The 21,506-nt window shown below is 39.7% G+C and overlaps 1 protein-coding gene across 1 annotated transcript in view; it reads right to left on the bottom strand.

Annotated features, from left to right (window-relative positions):
* Positions 1-21,171, bottom strand: part of PNPLA8 (patatin like domain 8, phospholipase A2) — a 51,210-nt gene extending 30,039 nt beyond the window's left edge. The window contains exons 1-6 of the mRNA XM_077338524.1: positions 21,006-21,171; positions 16,519-17,683; positions 14,947-15,096; positions 13,324-13,475; positions 7,542-7,636; positions 3,195-3,366 (exon numbers count right to left, since the gene is read on the bottom strand). Of these exons, the coding sequence (XP_077194639.1) occupies positions 3,195-3,366; positions 7,542-7,636; positions 13,324-13,475; positions 14,947-15,096; positions 16,519-17,598 (1,649 nt within the window). The 5' untranslated portion in view covers positions 17,599-17,683; positions 21,006-21,171. The remainder of the gene's footprint in view (positions 1-3,194; positions 3,367-7,541; positions 7,637-13,323; positions 13,476-14,946; positions 15,097-16,518; positions 17,684-21,005) is intronic.
* Between the last annotated feature and the right edge of the window lie 335 nt (positions 21,172-21,506).

Genomic DNA, 21,506 nt, shown 5'->3' with positions numbered 1-21,506 from the left:
TTGAAGGCAGTAATAGGCTAGATGTGAGTAAATAAGTTGAAACATAATCCTGCCAAGTTCTTTGGGTTAGTAGAATGGAAAACCAGGAACTTCATATCTCCCCTGTCTTGCAAGAGTTATAACACCCCTTCAAAAGCCACATTCACAGTTTGGGAGTGGTCACTTTAGAAAGCCAAGTGGATACTGTGGCTTGGAGTATGTTTGTCCAGTTCTGGCTTGTGTGTCAACTGTGTCCATTCCTAGAGCAGTTAGATCTAGCCATCATGATCCATGCTTCAGTTACATCTATACTACTGCAATACATTCTACCCTTGAAGACTGTTCAGAAGCTGCAGCTAACACAGATTACTGTGACTAGTCTGCAGGTCAGGGCCAGATTTCAGGAGTATATGGCCCCAGCCACTACAGCAATTACAGTGGGTACTGATCTGCTCGGGAGACATTTCAAGGTTTTGTTTTGTTCTTTGAATCCCTATATATCTTGAGAATAATATCTGAAGATCTGTCTTTTCCCATATGCTCCTGGCCTTGGAATTAAGACTGACTGAGTTGCCCTCCTGACTGTCCCATCAATTAGATGCTCAGCCGATGAGTAAACAAGAGAGGGCTTTTTCCATGGCAACAGCCATGATTATGGACAACCTTCCCAGGAAAGTGTGCCTGCCCCCTCAGGAGCAGTGAATTTTGACTCATTCAGTTTTTATTGCTGGCAGTTCCAACTGCTGTTTTAAACTGACTTTTGTTTTATAACTGGTATATCTTTATTGTATTCTTTATAATGTTTAAAATAAATGATAAACCAAAGGTTTGTCTCAATATAAGGCAGTTAAATGTGCTTGTCTCCATGCTGAAAGTTTTTTTAACAGGCACATTTATACTGAACAGATTGGGATACCAGAAAAATCTTTACTGGAAATGGGTCCATGAACTTTTTGTTTGAACACTGAATCAGATCACTAGTCTATAAGATATGAAGGTCAGACAATTCTTGACAAAGACAATGGAACAAAAACCTCAGACATTAAAAAGTTAGCTAGAAACATGGATTTCATATTGGACTGATAAGTATACTGAGAAACAAAAAAACAAAAACAACTATTTGGTCAAAGTTTCATGTAATAGCTCATCCTTTAAAAGCCACTCCTGAAGTTCAGGAGAATAATCAGGAAAGTGGCATGGGGATGGCAGACAGGCATGAAAAAACAATGAACTTGAGGATAACCCTATGTTCTGACTTACCAAAGTGCACCTTTGGATCCAATCCTTTATAAATGTAGCAGTGCTGACTGCTGAAATCTAATAATAATGGAGTCAGAAAGCTTCTAAACCCATTTTTCTCATCAAAGATTTAAATCTGGTCTCATGTGGGTCTTACCCAAAGCCATGTGCAAGAAACCCTTGCAAAAAGGTTGGTTTATCAATTAATTAAACTATATACCAGTTTCAACATGGTCTTAAATGGTTGAGTGTGCAAAGGTTCCCACAACATCAAAACATAGAACACCAGTCAACACAAGGATTAGCCATAGTTTAGGATCACTTACTACACTTTTCCCCAGCCTTTGTTCATGCCTCTAAAACTTTCCCTTTAGACACACGACCCCAAAATATTTATATAAAATTTTATAAGCTCATTTTTCTTCCAAAAACTAGGAGAAAGGCAGGCTTATAAACTTCTAATTCAGTAGAAGTTAGTGAGAGATGTTAAGATGGGAGAATTGAGAAGTAGAGGGAGGCCCAGAGTTTTTCCTTCTTCATCCTGACGTCAGCCATGAGACTGGTAGAGTACCATTTTACAGGCCCTGCAGAACTCTGTTAGTTCTGTCAGGGCCCGGAATTTGGTTGGTATTTCCAGGCAGGATCCAGGGCCGAAATGGCCATGACTATGGGTGAGACCAGGGATCACCAGCAAATCTGTATATGCTCTTTGGGGAACATGCTGGGAGAGACAGTCCTGTAGGTACACAGGATGCAGACTACATATTGCCTTAAAGTAGTGGTTCTCAACCTTGGGGTCGTGACCCCATTTGGGGTCTCTTGGCCCCTTCCCCGGGGTTGCCAGGTTGCCTGCCGCCCTGGTGGCAGGCAGCGGGGGATGGGGTGGCAGAGCCATGGCAATGGTTGCCTCCATGCTGTTTCAATTGTTGTGCACATGCTGCTGCTGCCACTGCACCAGCTACTGCTGAGTTGGGGTCGCAGAGGAGGTAAGGTTGAGAACTGCTGCCTTAAAGGTTAATACTAGCCTCTTGAGCTTGATCTGGAATGCCACTGCTAACCAATGCAACTGATGGAAGGCAGGTAGAATATGGGCCCCTCCATGGAGATCCCTGTCATGACCCACACAGCTGCATTTTGTACCTACTGTAACTTCCAGATCATAGCCAAGTGTTGGCCTGCATGGAATGAGTTACAATAATCCATTCTAGAGGTGACCATCACATGGATCACTATGGCTAGGCCTTTCAGGTAGTAGGGTGCTAGTAACTTTCCCTAATGTAGACGACATACAAGTTGATTAACCAAGAATGTTTGGCTGTGACAGAAGTTAATGCCCCAACATTAATGCCAGACAGTTTTCAAATACAATTTTTTGCAAGAATGAAAATAGAAAGATGACTACTGATATATTTTAAAATTTGATAATTGATCAAGTTTTAGTAACTAAAAATAAATTTATAATACTTTTGTTCCCATTCAAAAATGCTTCAGTAAGATGTTTCTTTATTCTACAATATTATGAGTTTTCCTAGCTTTGAGGAAAAGAGCAATGGCAAGAACATGTTATAATATAACAATTGGAAAGATAAGTATACATAGGGAGTGTACCACAGATGAAATTCTTACAGCAAAATTTTTCAGTGGGTGACATATAATGGCAAAATGAACTGTCATGAACAGTGCTATGGAACAAATAAGTAAAGTTCCCCAGCTCACTTTATTCTTTAAACCAGAAAACATAGTTTTCAAATAGTTGGGTAATCTGTATATGAACAACAATGATAGTAGCATCACATATCCAATTGCAATTTCGCCATGTCACTGCAATGCTACTAATATTTTCTAATACTGTGCATCAGCCTAAGTACCGTCATGCAAATCTACAGATGATGGGAAGGCATCATTAGAACTGTTTTATGTTCTGAAATTAGAAAAGCCAACAATTTGTCACAAATATTTAAATAAGTTTAACTTACTTAAGCATCTTCTCCCAACTTTCACTGTCATAAAATGCATGGCTCCAGCCCATTTTAACAGTGCCAACAATGACATTTTGCTTGAACACATCAGTTCCTAGTTTGCGATACAGTTCTTCACACTCATCCAGTGGGATATGAAATATCCCCAACATAAATGCTAGTATAGCACCTAGAAATATTTACAAATTTGAAGCAGGTTATATGATAGCCAGATGGGTAAACATACAATTCCACACAATGATTTGTATAATGTGGGTATTATTATTATTACTACTAATAAATAAAACCAGTCACATATACACAAAATCAAATCAGAATTATATAAATAAATAAATTTATAGCAAGTTTTGTCAATGTTAATGAGTCAAGTGTATGTATAATTTTTAGGGGATTGTCTTAAAGTTAGAGTCATCTTCCTTTTGGTAAGTACAGTACTAAGTTTAGTTAATGAAGTTTTAAAAACATACGAATACAATAAAAGTGACTTTACTGAACACAAGTATTTTTAAAAGGTGCAGCTTTATTTTTTATTTTTAAAAGGCATAAAGAAACGTGTACCTTTATATATTTTATATATATATTACTATTGATTTTTAGTTAAGCATTCTTTTACAGCACCATCTAGTGTTCAAGAAAAAAACATGATTGAATTATTGGCCCTGCATACATGAACAAGGAAATTGTCAGCAAGGCAGGGCAAGATTTATGGTTCCCTGTTAGTGCATTGTTGTTGCTCAGCATTATACCATTCTGAATTTCAATTTCCTTTACAAATTAAAGCAGGAGGACAGAAAACTTGCAGATCTGATATTGTGACTCAAGTCTGTGGCCAAATTGAATCAGGTTCTCCTTTCTTGTTTGTTTCTTTGCGGTCATGCTGCTCTGGGACTGTATGAGTGCAGAATTTACAGGAGATTTTAAGAAAATATTAGACTGGCAGACATGCACTACGTAGGACGGCATTCCATTATCAAGGTAAAGAGATTGAAAAGCAGATATAACGGAAGAAAAGCCTTAAATGGTCTGTAACCAATGCCAAACCCTTGAAGCACTCACAAACTATCCCCTTTCACAAGACCCTAATAGAGGTGGCCTAATAAGTTAGTAACACAATTTAATATAATTTAATTTGGACAGTTAAATTCTTATCAACTGCTATTAATGTAACTTTATTGCATGTACATGCCTATATTTACCCACCCTGAGCCAACGGGGAAGGGCAGGCTATAAAAATAAAATTGTTATTACTATTTATTATTTAGAAGTCAATCTTATTAAAGAGTAGGGCACTCTAAACATAGGTATTTCTAACTTTGTAGGAAACAAATACAATATTTCTAGCACTCATGGGGAACATTGACTCTAGGTATTACAATCTGAAGAGAAACCAATGTGGCATTGGTAATATGAGTTGTGACCAGCATTGGGAAAGCAACTGCTAGATTCTTTTATACCCCAAGGGTAAGGTGACCAGATTGTCCCACTTTTGGAGGGACATCTGGGGGTACCTGGCAAATTGTACTTATATTGAAATTTTAAAAATATATATTACAATACTATTTTTGCGTTTTATGCATTCTATGAAACTTTTTGTTGCTCCATATAGACCAAATTTTTAATCAAGAACCCCCCCTGGTCAATGGTGTCCCGCTTTACCAATGTTAAAATCTGGTCAACTTATAGGGGCAACAGGCACCCTTCAGTGCTCAGAGTATTTAAGGTAGCTGGCCATTTGTTATAAGAGGTTGGTGTATGGACAAATGCTGTAACTGAGGATACTGCTAATTAATGTTCTTCATGGTATATTGGGGGCCCCCAAATGTGTACTGACAATGTTCTGAGAGTTGCTGTCAGTGAAGTTTCTTAAGAAGCTCCTTCTTAAGAAGGAGAAAGGCTTTTAATTCAAAATAAAATGAAATCAGAAGATTTATTCAAGGTGTGAGCTTTTGAGTGCAAGCACTCTTCAAAGATCCTGCAATCAGATCCTGAGCTAAGTTTGCTTAGGTTTATTAAATTAGACAAACATAAGAGCAACTAGAATAAACTGGTGAATGGTACGCTAATGTGCCTAAGGATTTCAACAGAACAGATGAGGAGAGTAAATATTGATGAACATCTGACTGGAATTCATTTGAAACATCTAGAATATAAAAGTACAATAATATGGTCAAGAAAATGTTGCTCTATCTTCATTTCCCTACGTTAGCATCCCAATGTATTTTTGTGATCAAACGTATCCTAATGTTGGTGCATCTTAATGCTCTATCATCTGCAGTCTTGGCAAGCAGATATGCTGGTATTCTGTATTCAGAGAGAACATACAACGGTGACCTTAACTGCATTGAATCCATTGACTTTTAAGATATCATGAATGTCTAAAAGCCAGACAGGAGTTGATTTCCCTATTTAATAAGGATTCTGCTTCTTCAATTGTTGAGATTTCTAAGCAAATAATAAAGATGAATGGGTAACATACCAGGTCAATATATCTTTGGCTGCCATTGTGGAAATATGGAGTCATTCTAAAACAACTGCATAAGCCCTATCATATTTTGTTGGTACCTTTCCATTAGTTGCTTAAACATAAACTCTTAGTTGCTCCACACTACTGGGTTGAATTAGTAGCAACAGAAAAGGGGCAGGGGGGGAGGGAAGACACTAGGTATTACTAGCAAGACAATGCAATCCAAACATGCAATTAGAAGACATTAACATAGCACCATAAATCTGAACATTAGTACTCCAAACGGAAGATCAGACCTCAAAATAAGTTGAAGGACAATATGCGGGAGGGGGGGGGGATTAGTTCCAAAAGATGGTTCTCTCAGAAAAACTTAATCCACTGTTAGTTACAAGGGAGACTGAAGAATCCGTATAAAATCTTAACAAGCCAGTCTCTTGTCCATCAACAAGATCAAGATTTGCAATTTAAAGCCTGTTTTAATTAATTTATGCCACCTAGCACACAGTGCTGGTTGGCATATTTTATGGCATATTTCACAATAAATTAGGAATGCTTCAGATTGGGCTCAAACACACCCTCCCACTAACAGGCTTCTTCTAAGAAACTTTCTCATTAGCAGGAAAGAACCTTTGGAACTCACCCAAAGTATTCGTTGAGCACTAGAGGAATTTACCAAAACAGAAGTAATGACTTAAGAAAGAGATACAAGCTATTTCAAGATAGTTTATCGACCATTGCTTTCCTAAAAAATGTAAAGTTGTTTTTTTTTTTTACAGTGGTTGGCAGGTACTTATACAAGCTGCTGAGCAGATAGATGCTTAAGAGAAATGTTTAATTGTTGTGCCAGTGCAACAGTTGCCTGATGGAGCTCAGCACTGTAACAACAAATACAGCACTTGTACCAGACAGCATGGAGAGAACGTGGAAGCAAAAGAACGAGTACAGCACTACCGGAGTCCATCAGCCATGTCAACTGAGTGTGCTTGTGGATTTCACTAATAATGCTGCTATTTACATGTAGATTTACATTACTTTTTGTGACAGCTAATAAAAATTAGAAACAAACTCCATAAAACCGGAAAGCCTCGGCCCTTTAAATCCAGGACTGCATTCTTGTGTCTCTGGGCTTGGCATCTAGTGTGGTTTGTACCTCCCCATCCCACTTAGCACTCTTCCCTACACCATCAACAAAGGGGAAGAAGAATATTTACACTACTAAAGACATTATATAAAAGAGGATTACATGAAGGCCTTCAATGGAAAGGGCACACTATTGACAAGGAAGGGCCTAATGGGTACCCATTCAACTATAATCTCATGCTTTGCATCAAGAAAACATGCTCTGAACGTGTTCAAATATGCCTTTTCCACTGAAGGCAAGGCCACTGAATACTCAGTGAATATTCCAATTGCTATACCAATGTTGGAATTCTGTCTGACGGTGGAAAATGGTGTCAAGTTACAGCCAACCTGTAGAGTTTTCAAGACAAGAGACATTCAGAGGTGGTTTGCCACTGCCTGCCTCTGTGCAGTGTGTTAGTTCTGACAAGCTCAGGGTAGCCTGGGCCATCTAGGTCAGGAAAGAAAGTGATCTACAAAGTTGTATAATAAGATACTCACTTTTCCAGTTTCTTTATCATAAACAAACAGAAAAAGACTACTCAAAATGGCTTCTATTACAAATCAACTGGTATACAAATGAACATAACTCTAGGGAATGTCTACATAATCAGCAACAAGACTTTTCTAGGCTTCTCTTAAACAGCAGCTCCACCCAATACTGCAGGGTGCAAATAATGCACAGATTGCTATCAGCTGGCACAGGGGAGTTTTAATATCACAAGTATAACATACTTCCATTTCATTTCTGGAATATTTACCTGTACTCACTCCACAAATATAGTCAAAGAGATGATGAACAGGTTTTCCTGTAAGCTCCTCAAGTTTACGAAGAGTCTGAAGTGCCACTAAACCCCTGCAAGATAAAAAGGAGCTGATTTATACAAGTTACGTTATGTTGAGAAAAAAATGGACTACATTAATTTACAGCATTATTGGTCAAACTGTTGGAAAACAATGAAAAGCAGCCCTAATATTTAAAAAAAAACCCATGGAATAGTCATATTAAAGAAGAAGAGCTGGTTCCTATATGCCACTTTTCTCTACTTGAAGGAGTCTCAAAGCAGTTTACAATCGCCTTCCCTTTCCTCTCCCCACAACAGACACCCTGTGAGGTGGGTGAGGCTGAGAGAGCCCTGATATTACTGCTCGGTCAGAACAGTTTTATTAGTGCTTTGGCAAGCCCAAGGTCACCCAGCTGGCTGTGTGTAGGGAAACGCAGAATCAAACCCTGCTTGCCAGCTTAGAAGTCTGCGCTCCTAGCCACTATACCAAACTGGCTTTAATTTTTTAAAGGCGGTTTAATACACTTTCTAACAAAGGAAAAAAGAAGTCTCAAGCACAGCCAAATTTACTTCATTTGTTCCTCACCCTTCTCTCCAACAGGAACACAGACAGAGCAGCTTACTTTGTTCTTCTCTCTTCCATTTTATTCTTACAACAACCATGTGAGATAAATTAGGCCAAGAGAATGTGACTGGAGCAGTCACCCAGCAAGCTTTTATGGTATGTGTGCATGTGCTGGGATTTGAAACTGGGATATGGCAGACGTTTGTATGATACTCTAACACTACCTGACAGTAGTGGAAGGTTGGACCTTCAATTATGATACTCAATTGAAATAATTGATCTCTCTGCTACTTTTATCTATATTCATAACAAGTTCCTGCAAGACAGAAGACACCCAGTGAAAACAATAACAGGCCATCAAGATATAAATATTTATATATATTTTAACTATAAGAAGATCAAGAGAGACCAGGGTCTTAAAGTCATATGTTATGGAGCAGCATTAACAATGGCTGTGTCGGTATGTTACATGTATATTTAAAACGTGTTGTCTTCCTAGCAACTTAAGATATGCATCAGGAGTATAAGGCTACACATAAGAGGAAGACAAATTAAAGGTAGTAATTTCTATTATGTATGCTGGTGTTGATCAACCGGAACTTTGGGCAAAGACAACCAGCGTGGTTAATAATTTTCAACATTTGTCTTCACTAAGATTCCCAAAGCTTCACACTAGCTCTACAATGCATTACCAACATGCCATATAAGATTGAATCAGTAACATTCTCATACAGTTGTTTAACAAGCTAGGGCAAATTGCCCATTTACTTTACTGGACAAAATCCACCTGACCCAGAGCACCCCATCGCTGAAGAAAGTTGTGTCCAACTTTGCCCTGAGTTGTCCTAGACACACTGCAGCTGGTGATGAGGGACATGGCAGCTCCCAGCTTCAACCTGCTAGACCAGACTTAGTGGTCATAGAATCATAGAGTTGGAAGGGACCATAGAGGCCATCTAGTCCAACCCCCTGCTCAACGCAGGATCAGCCCAAAGCATCCTAAAGCATCCAAGAAAAGTGTGTATCCAACCTTTGCTTGAAGACTTCCAGTGAGGGGGAGCTCACCACCTCCTTAGGCAGCTTATTCCACTGCTGAACTACTCTGACTATGAAATTTTTTTTCCTGATATCTAGTCTATATCATTGTACTTGTAGTTTAAACCCATTACTGCGTGTCCTCTCCTCTGCAGCCAATGGGAACAGCATCCTGTCCTCCTCCAAATGATAACCTTTCAAATACTTAAAGAGGGCTATCATGTCCCCTCTCAACCTCCTTTTCTCCAGGCTGAACATTCCCAAGTCCCTCAACCTATCTTCATAGGGCTTGGTCCCTTGGCCCCAGATCATCCTCGTCGCTCTCCTCTGTACCCTTTCAATTTTATCTACATCCTTCTTGAAGTGAGGCCTCCAGAATTGCACACAGTACTCCAGGTGTGGTCTGATCAGTGCCATATACAATGGGACTATGACATCTTGTGATTTTGATGTGATACCCCTGTTGATACAGCCCAGAATGGCATTTGCCTTTTTTACTGCTGCATCACACTGCCTGCTCATGTTTAGTTTACAATCCACAAGTACCCCAAGGTCTCGTTAACACACACAGTGTTACACAGTCATCTTTCCTGGCTGCACTGTGGGGCAAAGCTGGGAGCTACCATGGCCATGTCACTTTTCATGCCCCAGCCAGCAGGGCTAAAGTACACACTACATGATCCTTGTCACATGATCCATGCTGACACAGGGAGAAGCCAAGCACCATTATACCCATGCTCATCATCCCAAGGCATTGCCATGCTTCTCCTTGTCAGCTGCACTGCAGGACAGTAGTGCCTCTACTCTTACAGTTAAATCTTTAGCCCTCATCAGGTGAGTAGGGAAGAGCCCTTTTCCTGTTCCAGTCCACTCCTGAAGTAGGCAGCCTTGTGCCATGATGTCACTTAACAGTTTTTGGGCAGATCTAGTTTGGCAACCTCAGCCCTCTTCTGCAGTATCAAGAAGCATGAAAAATGGACTTGATTAATATTCAGAATGTCATGAGAAAAGACTGACAGTGGATACCTAAGCAGAGTTACACTCTTCAGTTCACTGAAAGGCTTTGAACAGTGATTAGGAGGACTGCACTGTCAGTTTCTTGAAGAGGTAATTGTTCCATATATTTTATATAATTTTGAATATCGCAATGAAAAGTGTAAACACACTGCATTGCTTTGTCCTGTTTGCTGAAATGAAAAAAAAAACTTGTGTACTGGATAAGCAGAGCTTTGAGAAACTTCACTTATACAGCTTAAGAAATCAGTTCCATCACAGTGAAAGTGAAAAGTTCAGAGCCTTTGAATGGCCCAGAAACAGAGAGAATAGGGTTGCAAGAATGCAGTTGCTTAGGAAATTGGAAACAAGAATACATTACTGCATGCCTTCACAGTTCACTGATTCAAAACAAGACAGGATGGTAGAGATTACAAGTAATTATTGCTTCCAGGCAAGTCTGTAGTTTATGAGCAATTAATTGGTTAGTGTTAAATTTAAGTTATAGTTGACAGTTGGCAAATTACACCAAAATATCCCTGTAATTGGCAAACTAAGTGGTAAACGTAGGGGGAAACGTGAACTATGTTTTACAGAGGTAGTCAGGTTACCAAGAATAAACTTTGCCAAATGCTGCTAGCTGCCTGTTCACTCAACCTAAAGTAGAGACTGGCCCTCAAACACGAGCGCAAAGCATTTAAAGTCTCAAGCTCCAGAAGCGATGCTGTTATCTCACTGGAGACAGATACCATGGTAATGTGTGGAATAGTACCTGCAAATTGGCTGGCATTTCCACACAGAGCAAAAGCTGGCTCTGGATTATTAGCACAATGAAGTAAGCACATTTATGGCAATGAAAAATTTGGCAACACTAGATACATTCAGAAGTGTTGCCAAAAGCCAGTATGTTCCTTAAACAATATTTTAATTGCCCCTTATGTTTCTTTTTAATCTGCCTTATGCTTAGATTTTATTGCTAGTTTTATGAGGGTCCCAGAGTAAACAAAATGTCAGCATTCAAATCCATAGCAAATTTAAACTGATTATCATTGCTTTTTAAACAAATTTAGAAGCTATTTCTGGAGTGAAATGCAAAGAAGCAAGAGAATAAGAGGCAAGAGGATACATTCTCTCTTCAGAAATTCCTATGGATGAACCAATTATAAAAGTAACTTTCCAACTTGCTCACATCCTGACAATGAACATGGCAAAAGCGTAATTTATATACAATTTCCTTGCCTAGAAGAAGGAAGGTTTAAGAACATAAGAAAAGTCCTGCTGGATTAGACCAGTGGTCCATCTGGTGTAATATCCTGTCTCACACAGCAGCCAAAAGGTTTCACACAGCAGCCAAAAGGTTTCAATCTCAAATTACCAACAGTCCAGTTTTAAGACTTGCTAACCCATGATATATTGTGAGTATTGGACACAACAAGCATTGTATCAATAAAAACAAAACCTGCAGGTACTCGAGTAAGATATGCTAGTTCAAATTGTATCATCTATATATCTGTTTCTCAAGTGTGAATCCCATCTGTGAATGCCTAAATACATTGATCAGGGCCACACCCCAAACAGATTTTCCTTCAAAGTTGGGGATACCTCCCTCCCCCACACTTGTAGAAAAATGTGCAATTAAAACAAAAAACAAAAACCCAGGGTGATTTATTCCCCCCAAGTAAAACAGCATTCTCTGTGCAAATGTAGAGAATGTACCTGCCTCTGGCCATTGTCAGAAGATGCTGGAAGTTGTTCGGGGCCCAGTCAGAAAAGTGTGGGGGGGGGGGATTCCCCTCTTGCTAGTCTTGTTGGCCCATACTTGTATATAGCAAAGTCAGCCAAATTTGATTATACTTAAACACGGTGATTGGAGCTATGAACAGGCAAGACAGATTCGTTCTGCAAATCTGAAAAATGCTCCAGGTTTTCAGGAAAACTGTGACATCTAAACAAATACATTAAGGGTGGGGGTTAAAAACAACTCCAAATAATAATGCCTATAGCATTAAGTGAGGGTTTCCCTCAGTGGCTGTTGCTAGGCAACCATACATTCCAGCCTTGGTTCTGGTATTAAAAGTCAGTGGGAAGGGGTAGGGCCCTTTCCAGGACTGCTTTGGATTTTGAGGGAAAACTCACTGGTGCCAGGCCTAGGGCTTCCAGACTGGGAAGTTTCTGAAGATTTTGTGGTGAACTCTGGGAAGGAGAGATGCCTCTGTCAGATATAATTCCATAGAGTCCACCCCACAGCCATGATAGATCTCTTATTGTCTGTAGTTCAGCTGTAATTCCAGGATATCTCCAAGTCCCACATGGAGGCTGGAAACTCTAGACCTGGCAACAACCTCTAAGTCACTCGATACCTCTCGACTTGCATGACTATTCTAGGACTGGCTTCTTGCTACTGTTCAACAACAGCCATCCAATGAAAGCCAGTGTGATATAGCAGTTAGAATTACAGAGTAGGATCTGGAAGGTCCAGGTTCGAATCCCTATCTTACTGTGGAAGTTAACTGGGTGATTTTGGGTTAATTGCATACTTTCAGCCTAGCTAAACTCACAGGGTTGCTGTCCAAGAACCAGGTTGGTGTAGTGGTTAGGAGTGCAGACTTCTAATCTGGCAAGCCGGGTTTGATTCCGCGTTCCCCCACATGCAACCAGCTGGGTGTCCTTGGGCTCGCCACAGCACTGATAAAGCTGTTCTAACTAAACAGTAATATCAGGGCTGTCTCAGCCTCACCTACCTCACAGGGCATCTGTTGTGGGGAAATGAAAGGACAGGTGATTGTAAGCTGCTTTATGACTCTTTCTGATAGAGAAAAGTGGCATATAAGAACCTACTCTTCTTCTACATTTTTTCTCTCACTTCAGAATGGCAGAACGAGTGGCATGGATCTTACATGCAGTTCAGAAGACATGTGCAGGCACTTAAGTCTTCAGAAAAAGATGCAGTGATTTTCACAACTTCCCTAACCCATGCACTGCAGATCTTCATTCTGCCTCCAATGTTTTTTTACTGAGCATCAGTCTGACCCTCAAGAAACAAACTTGCAGAGGGAGCAGTGGACTGCTATGGGAAACAAAGGTGGGAAAGCCCCATTCTGCAATGTCCGTAGACAATTGGATATACCTCAATATAAATCACAGAAGTAACATACTCTGACCTACCTTGTTCCTCCACCATCGATACTGAGAACACGAATGCCCCAACCTTTTACAGGATCTGAATATCCAATTACTGCCAATGCTTCCCTAACAGCAGCCTCAAGAGCTTCATCGCTTGCTTGTCTGAGACGCAACAAGCAGGGAATGATTTTTTCCTAAAAAATAAAATAAAATTTTTAAATCTAGAGAAAACAAATTTCTCAGCTGAGAAAGCCCAAAAAGCATCACAAAACTCAGCAGTGCTCCCCACTGCTCAAGCTGTTTTTGGGGCTTTCTTGTACATGTCCTTTAAATACACACCACCCCAAGACATCATAGTGAGGGGCAGTATATAAATTGAATGAATAAATAAACTTCAAAGAGACTGCACAAGACAGCTCCTGCTGCTGAGCTGTTTCAGGGACCCCTCGGATAAAGTCCCTTAGTTAATAAGATTTATTTGCATATGGCCATAGGCCTTTCCAAGATAACAACAATATAAACAACACATTTACAATATGTATATGATAAAATAAAAGGCACTATATAAAAATCATATAATATTAAAAGCAGCATACAAAAAATCCAAAATTAAGCATTTGCGGTTGTACTAACAACCTTGACTCTTATTTTCCTTGCTGCCAGGGCATATGATGACAATTTATGTCACACAGTCATCAGACAAGAGATAATCATCTTCTCAGTAGCAGAGTATGAAACCAGGCTAGATAATATCTCAGGAAAAATATGGCCCTAGGTTGTACATAAAGTGGACAGTCAATTTTGTAGTAAGGTAAGTTTTCCAAGGTTTGCATGCTACAAATAAAAAAGCGTTGACTCTTGGGTATATAGCCTGACAGAACTGCCATTGGCATTGTTTCAAAACGCAGTAATGTAAAAGCTGCTCTGAGATTCTGATTAGGTATCTGGATTAAATATAAAGATCTAACAGTGATAATTTTTAAATTGTTTGAACAAAGATCCAGACATAATTAACAGAATTTGAGAACTGTCCATTAAAGCATGACATTTGTAAATCCAATCTTTAAACTGGGAATTATTTACTGAGGGAATTAGAAGGTGATTGGGAATGGAGTATCTTTTAAAGTTAAAAAGGACTGTATCGGACAGCCCAAAACAGCTCAGCAGCAGGGAGCAGGGTGCTTCCTGCCATTCAGCTGTTTTTGCAGCTTTTGTGGGGAACAGAAAGAAGGGGTTTAAAGACACCACAAACTGTCACACACTGCTTTAAAAGTTCATGGAAGTTAGTGATGGTAGATCTTTGTTTCAGAAACCACAAAGAGCAGGGCAAATTTGTGATGAATTTTGCTTTGTGGTTGGGTTTGTGGCTGTCACTAACTGGAAATCCACTGCCAACACCCACTTCCATTTCTGACTTGAAAGACAAGGGCAAATCATAGTTTGCAGATTCACATGTAACCAGTTTCGGGAACAAGGAAGTCCAGAGGCCCATGACACATTTCCTGTCTTCCACATTAATACTTGGTGTATCTGCAATATATTGTGCATAAGCCAAGATGTGCAGCAAAGTGCATACTTCACATGTAATAGTTCTAGAATTAGATTTCTGAGCAATTATGATCATCTTCCTTGTTCATTATCAATTTTTAAACAGGTTATTTGTACCTTAATAGCTACTCCTCTACTTTCTGGAAATTCCAAAAGATGGTATGTTAATTCTTCAACCCTGTTGATACAGACTCTTCTGTTGGATGATCGTCGTAATGCTTGAGCTAATGCCCGAGTTCTATTATCAATACTTACCCTTGCAATAATCTAAGAAAAAACAATGGAGATGTGTGGTAAATTTCTTTGCTAAAAATATATTATTATAATTCCTTAAATGGCACTCATTTATAGATGAAAAGATAAACTGAAGCCCAAGCTTTTACTAACAGACTAACTCAACTATCCTGCTAGAGTTTGTATATACACTTGGGTAACCACGTCATGAATCTGATGAAGAGCGCTCTGGCCTTTGTAAACTTAAACTACTTTTTTTTACTCCAACAAGCCAACATTGCTTCCGGTATGGAAATAAACATGTACTTTGAAACCGGATGTTATTTTCATATCTTAAGTGTGTAAATAGCAACATGATATCAACTTCCCAGCTGCCATGGATTGAAAACCTACGGTAGATATTAGTATCTGTCCAATCTGTCTGCATAACCTGTCCAATCTGTCTGCATAACCATTGTACCTACTTGGCTACATATTTTATATTAATAAATGTTTCCTGTGCATGACAAATTGTTTTATTTATTATTTATTTTACTACCAAATAAATAAATTCACTTGCATAGTCATAGTAAACATGAAATCTATCCTTAATCTAACCGAAGTCAAGGAACACCTTAACATTTAACATTTATTTTGCCATGAGCTCCTGTGAGTCAGAACTCATTGCTTCAGATACTACCAAGGGCTGAGAGAATATTACATTATGGCTGAGGGAATTACATTGGGACCCCTCCATAGTATTCTTAATATAACACGGGATTCTACACAAAGGCTTAGTTTTAAAACACAAATGATTAACAGAAATACGTATGATAAGAGATATGCTAACCAATACTTTTCAAAATCTGCTTTTGTGTAATCAATATTTTTGTATTGTAGAAAAGTGGTGAACAAGTCACTCCCCATAATTTCACTTAGTGTTCATATGCTCCTTTACAACTCTGAACATTTCACATAAATGATTGTGGCAATTCTTTAAAATAATAGGCCTAAGTCATGGAATAGAGCTAGCTGCTCGCCTGTGGCAAGTAACAATTGTTCCCATGTGAGTAGAATTTTTTTGGGTTTTCTTAAGATAATGGCTCATTCTTTATTTTAGACTGTTGATATGTCATACAATCATGGTTACATATCAGCAGAGCAGCTGTTGCAGACTATTACAAACTTGTCCCATAGTAAACAGAGCACTACTTCATATTTAAAAACACTTGACTCATGCTCATTATAAGCTAAGTCTCTCTATATGTACTTTGCCACATCAATGGTTTCAAACAGCCCTAGCTAAAATAATTCATCTTCCTTCAAATATTTTAAATACCTAGGGCAGTAAAATCAATGGCCACAGCCACATTGCAGGAAATCAGTGGCAAGCAGTTTTTCCCATGGGCTTTGTCTGCCTCCCAGTAAAATGGTTTTATAAAAGGTTAAGGGGAAGGAAATGCAGATGGAACTTGCCTTTTCCCTTTGAAGAGAAAGCCTTTTCTCTTTTTCTTCAGCACTTTTGGTCTCTTCATCATCTTTCAAAGTTTCCTCAGGCTCTTGTACACTATTCTTTTCTTGCAAAGCAGATTTTGTATCAGAACGCAATCTGGGAACCAGCCCTCCAATGTAACTGTCCACAAAGGCCTGTACACTGTTACTGGGGTAAGAAAGAAGACTTGCAATACTTTTTTTGCTGGAAGCTGGAGGAGCGGCACTGGTCTTTGTAGATTCTGGAGACTGTGCTGAAGGAATTAAAGCTGATGCTGCATTCAGCCTGTTTTCATTACTTAATATGTCTTCTTCTCGTGAATCAAGTGGTTCTCCAGTTAGATTCGCTGGCTTGGGCGGGAATACATTCCCTTTCTTCCCTTTATCCATAACACTCGTACTAAAATACCAATTGATGTGACTAGCAAGGAAGTTGTAAGTTTCTCCAAAGTTTGTAGCAAAGTAACTAATGTGAAAAAGGCTATTTTTGAGATCTGCAAGATCTTTCAGTGAATCGTGACTAATGCCACCTGGGCCTAGGTCTCCAGTTGCCAAGACAGGCTCCTTTATATCTAAGCTATCACCACATTCTTCCTGAGAACTGATGTTGGCTTGTCTGTCACTTTCTACAGTAACATGAAAAGTATTTCCCTGCCCATTTTCCTCAGACGATTTGCTCAAGATACCAGAATGAGGTTTTAGACGAACTATACGTGAAACCAGTTCACTGTGAGTTCCAGACACAGCTTTTGAAACTGATTCTAAAGTGTTCTTGAATCGTGACATGCGATTGTTTGTTAATTTCTTTGAAGTGCTAAGTTTTGAAATCCTGCAATGCAAAAGGTCATGACAGTAGAGGTACTGATGCCACAGTCTTTTACCTCTACTCCATTTACAATGTGGTTTGTTTGTGTGGAAAACTCTAAGAGGAATAACGTAGTTTATCCTCCAAAAAAGCGAAGATCTATACAAGTAGTAGAGTTGCAGGGTCCTCGGCCAAGCCCAAACGTTTTTTGAACTAATTATAAAGTACAGGCAGGTATTTAAAGGCCACCGAACTGACATTACTTTTAAATGCTGAAGTAATCAAACCCTTCTTTCCCTCCAGAAATCTTATTTTAAACAGAAACATCACTTTGCACAATGATACCTGGAACAGAAGAAAAAATTCAAGCAAGAATATAAATTTGTTGAAAAGAACATGACTGACAATACACAAAATCTGCCTCCCATCCCCCCCAGGAATTACTACTGTGATATAAATATAATAAATAAATAAATAAATCATCAAACTTACACTCATGAAAAAGCCAAAGGAACAAATATAATCAACACTGGACCTATCACCAGAAGCATGATATGCTTAAGAAAAGCCAGCTAACATATGATACATTACATCCAAAACCATTTTCTACAAATTTAACAGTAATATATAACAAATATATAAATCACTTAAATTCTATTTCTTTAAAAAGTGTACATTAATCAGCGAACAACACCAATAAGGCATGCAGCAGTTTGTTTAGACCTGTCACTTCCATCAACTCTTGCAAGGAAATCTGAGGGCCATTCCGCACCTCTAAATATATAGCTTTAAACAACCGCAATTGTTTAACTCTATTGAAAAACGAGGGTGGGTGCTAGAGACTGAGATCACGCTACTTCTGGACACTTTGGTCACGCACAGCCATTTTGCAAGTGGTTGCTGGTTGCTCTCCTCCCGCTCATGAAGTATGCGATTTATGCGATTCCCCGACTGCTGCTTTAAAATGGAGGAAGTAGCTGCCGGTTTGCTCCTGGAACACTGGATGCTGAAGACGTCGTGTAAAACATTTTTAAAAAGCGTCTGAAAGAGGTAACCTTTTCATTACATTTTCTGGGTGCAGAATGGCCCTGATAGTTGTAGCTTTCTTCTAAATGAAGATACAAAGAGCTCATATGGAAGTCTTCATTGTCTGCTGGAGCATGCTTAAATCAAAAGGATCACTTTCGGTTCCCACCAAAAACAACAAAGTGTAACCGGTATAGATTTTCATTAAATGTTCCCTATGTACAGATGCCAGGCCCTCAATTATTAGCTTGATGGTGGGTATCAAGACCCAACCTGATCTTACCATCTGGAGCAAGGCAAACCCTTGTTTTTCCTCCACCATGTCAGCAGGCAGCTCTTGTGCCACCAATCAAGCCATAATCTGTTGGTATTGCACCAATCGCTCTTGCTTGGTCAGCACTGGGCCTGGCACTACCCGCCTGAGCCACAGCACAACTGGGGGGGGGGAGTTGTAGGGAATGAGTCTACAGATAGATCGCAGGGATTGCTCCTCAAGAAAGAGGCAACATATCAGGCATCTCTAAAGTAAGAGGTAGCCCTGCAGTCAGGTGGTTGGGGAACAACATCTGGCATCAAGCCAGATAGATGGTGGCAGAAGAAATATGCCCATGCCAATGAAAGCACTTCTCTAATCACCAGGACTTCTAGGTAGGGTCAAAATGGCCAAGATTGAGTGGCATCCCACTGGTTATTTAAAGAGGATCCAAATCATGCTCAGAGTGCTGGGGAGCAGAGATGACTGGAGGATCCTGCTGTTGCAACCCCATCCCCGCCCAGTGGTCTACTGGCTCTGGAACAGTTGGAGCTGTCACAACACCTAGTAGGCCAGGAGAAGGAGGAGCCCACATCTAACTATGTGTATACAGTTACATTACTCATAAAATCATAATGGGGATTAAAGTACTGCCCTGTGAGTAATATTTAAAGAGATGCTTGGAGTCAAACACACATCAGATCACTTAATACCAGACACTTAATGCCAAATATTTATAGCAGCAAGCATATCAATTAGCATAGGAATAGCAAATCTCTAGAAACAGAATCAATAGCACTGTATACATTTCTAATGTGCTCAAAACTGATATGGTTAATACATGTCATGACCGATAAGCTGCTTATCAAAACCATGTTTACTGATATATAATAGCTATGACACTCCGTTCGTGCTCAGGATGCTTCTATGTTTAGATCTCAGTCAGTTCTAACTGGTCTTGCCTAACTGACAACCATCAGCTTTCCATTCAGAACCTTCAGTGTATCATTTAAAGACATACTACCACCACATGGCACACTGAGCCCTAAGACTCAGGCTGTGCCCTCTGGGTTCCTGGGACAAACTGACAACCAGGTATTTTCAGTGGAGTGAAATACACCTGTCTTTTACGTATATGTAAATTCTAAAGACTTGGAGGAAAGGAAACATCAGAAACTCATGTTTATATAGGGATGTTGGATAAATGTATAGGATGCTACTGATTCTGTTCCACTATTCATCATTCATTATTCTAATACTGATGAGCCTTCCTAGAGAACACAATGATTTTGCAGAGGCCAATATATATTGCAGTACTGCCACAACCCCAAGGCATTCATAGATACAGATCTTTCCCACTCACTCCTCCAAATATCCAATATTGGGAACTGAGAGCATCTTGAAGACAAAAGCCACACAGGATGGAGGAAATCTACCATGAGAAGAAGGAATTTATCTCTCTACTCATTTTCATCTCTGATTTACTGCAAAAATGGGGCCAAGGAAACTCTCCATTTGTGATTACTCCACTCTCTGCCCTTATTGCTGCCCTTTCTCTGTGTACAAATCAGTTCCCTGTTTTTCCCCTTTCAAATTCTGTCACAGCATACCCAATACCAGCACACCAAATTGCATAATAGAATAAACAATTCAGGATCCTGTTGGAACCACGATTTACATAAGCTTCTATGCAGTGTGCTGTGATATTTAAAGATCTATCACCATAGTGAATATAACAAAACAGACCGATATGATCAAATTTTGGAAACAATGTATGACACTGGGTTTTTCAAGACTACTTAAATTCACTATCTTAACTAATCAAGACTAGTCATGTAAATGTTTGTTTAAAAAAACACACAAAAAAGCTAACATACTTTAAGGGGTGGGGAGGAACCAAACTCAATAAGATGCCCCAGCTGAAATGAATGTATGGGTTTCATCATCATCATACAAATCATAAAGTATCACCAGGAGCATCCCATAACAAAGCAAAAATAAACATAACATTTTATTTTCTCTTAAGAAAGGCAAACCAAGACCTCACATTTAGATTCCCATATATTCTATGGGACCCAGACTCCAGGAGGGATATGGGAATCCCCTGGAATTACAGCTACCCTACAGATTATTTTTTTAAAAACAGTTCCCCTAGAGAAAATGGTTGCTTTGAAGAGCACTATGCCCATATCACTTCTGCCCCTGTCCTCCATCACCAAATCTTCAGGAGTTTCCCTACCTGGATCTGGGAACCCTCCCCCTCCCCGGTGGCCAGGCGGAAGCTGACAACCCGTATACATATGCAGAGAAAGTAAAAGCAAACAGAAGAATATTACACTAGACGAGAACATCAGAGAATATCAAATCGGGTCGGCAGACCCCACTCACCACCTGTCGATGTCAACAGGTCGCAATTACAGACTTGCAGCTTCCTGCTGAAACGCTGAACTTCAGACCCAGAATCTTGGCCGCATCAGCCATTTTCCCTAGAGTTGATGAGCATGCGCAATCTCCCTGTTTGCGGACCCGCTTGCGAATCGAACTTCCGCCTATTTAGTTAGCGCGCGTGCGTGTGAGCTTTACGCTGCACGCATGCGCTATTGGAATACGAAGCCGCTTCTTTTGGACGTTCCAGTATCTCTTAGAACTTTTCCCGTTCTTCGAGAGACCGCGGGGGCTCACGTGATTAAGCTGTAGTTGAAGATCTGGTGTGGAGGTCTTGTCTTCTGTAGTCGAAAATACCGCTGATGGGGTGTTACTCAGAAGCGGCGCTTAGGAGCTAAACCTGTGGTTTGGTTGCGTGGCTAGCTTAATGGTGTAAAAATTGATATTCTGCTCATCTTCATTTGCTGAGGAACAAACCCAGGGCGGAGGAGAGGAGGGGAAACG

This window comes from Paroedura picta, chromosome 5 (assembly GCF_049243985.1).
Source record: "Paroedura picta isolate Pp20150507F chromosome 5, Ppicta_v3.0, whole genome shotgun sequence".
NCBI lineage: Eukaryota > Metazoa > Chordata > Lepidosauria > Squamata > Gekkonidae > Paroedura > Paroedura picta.
This window is presented reverse-complemented; position numbering and strand designations above follow the sequence as displayed.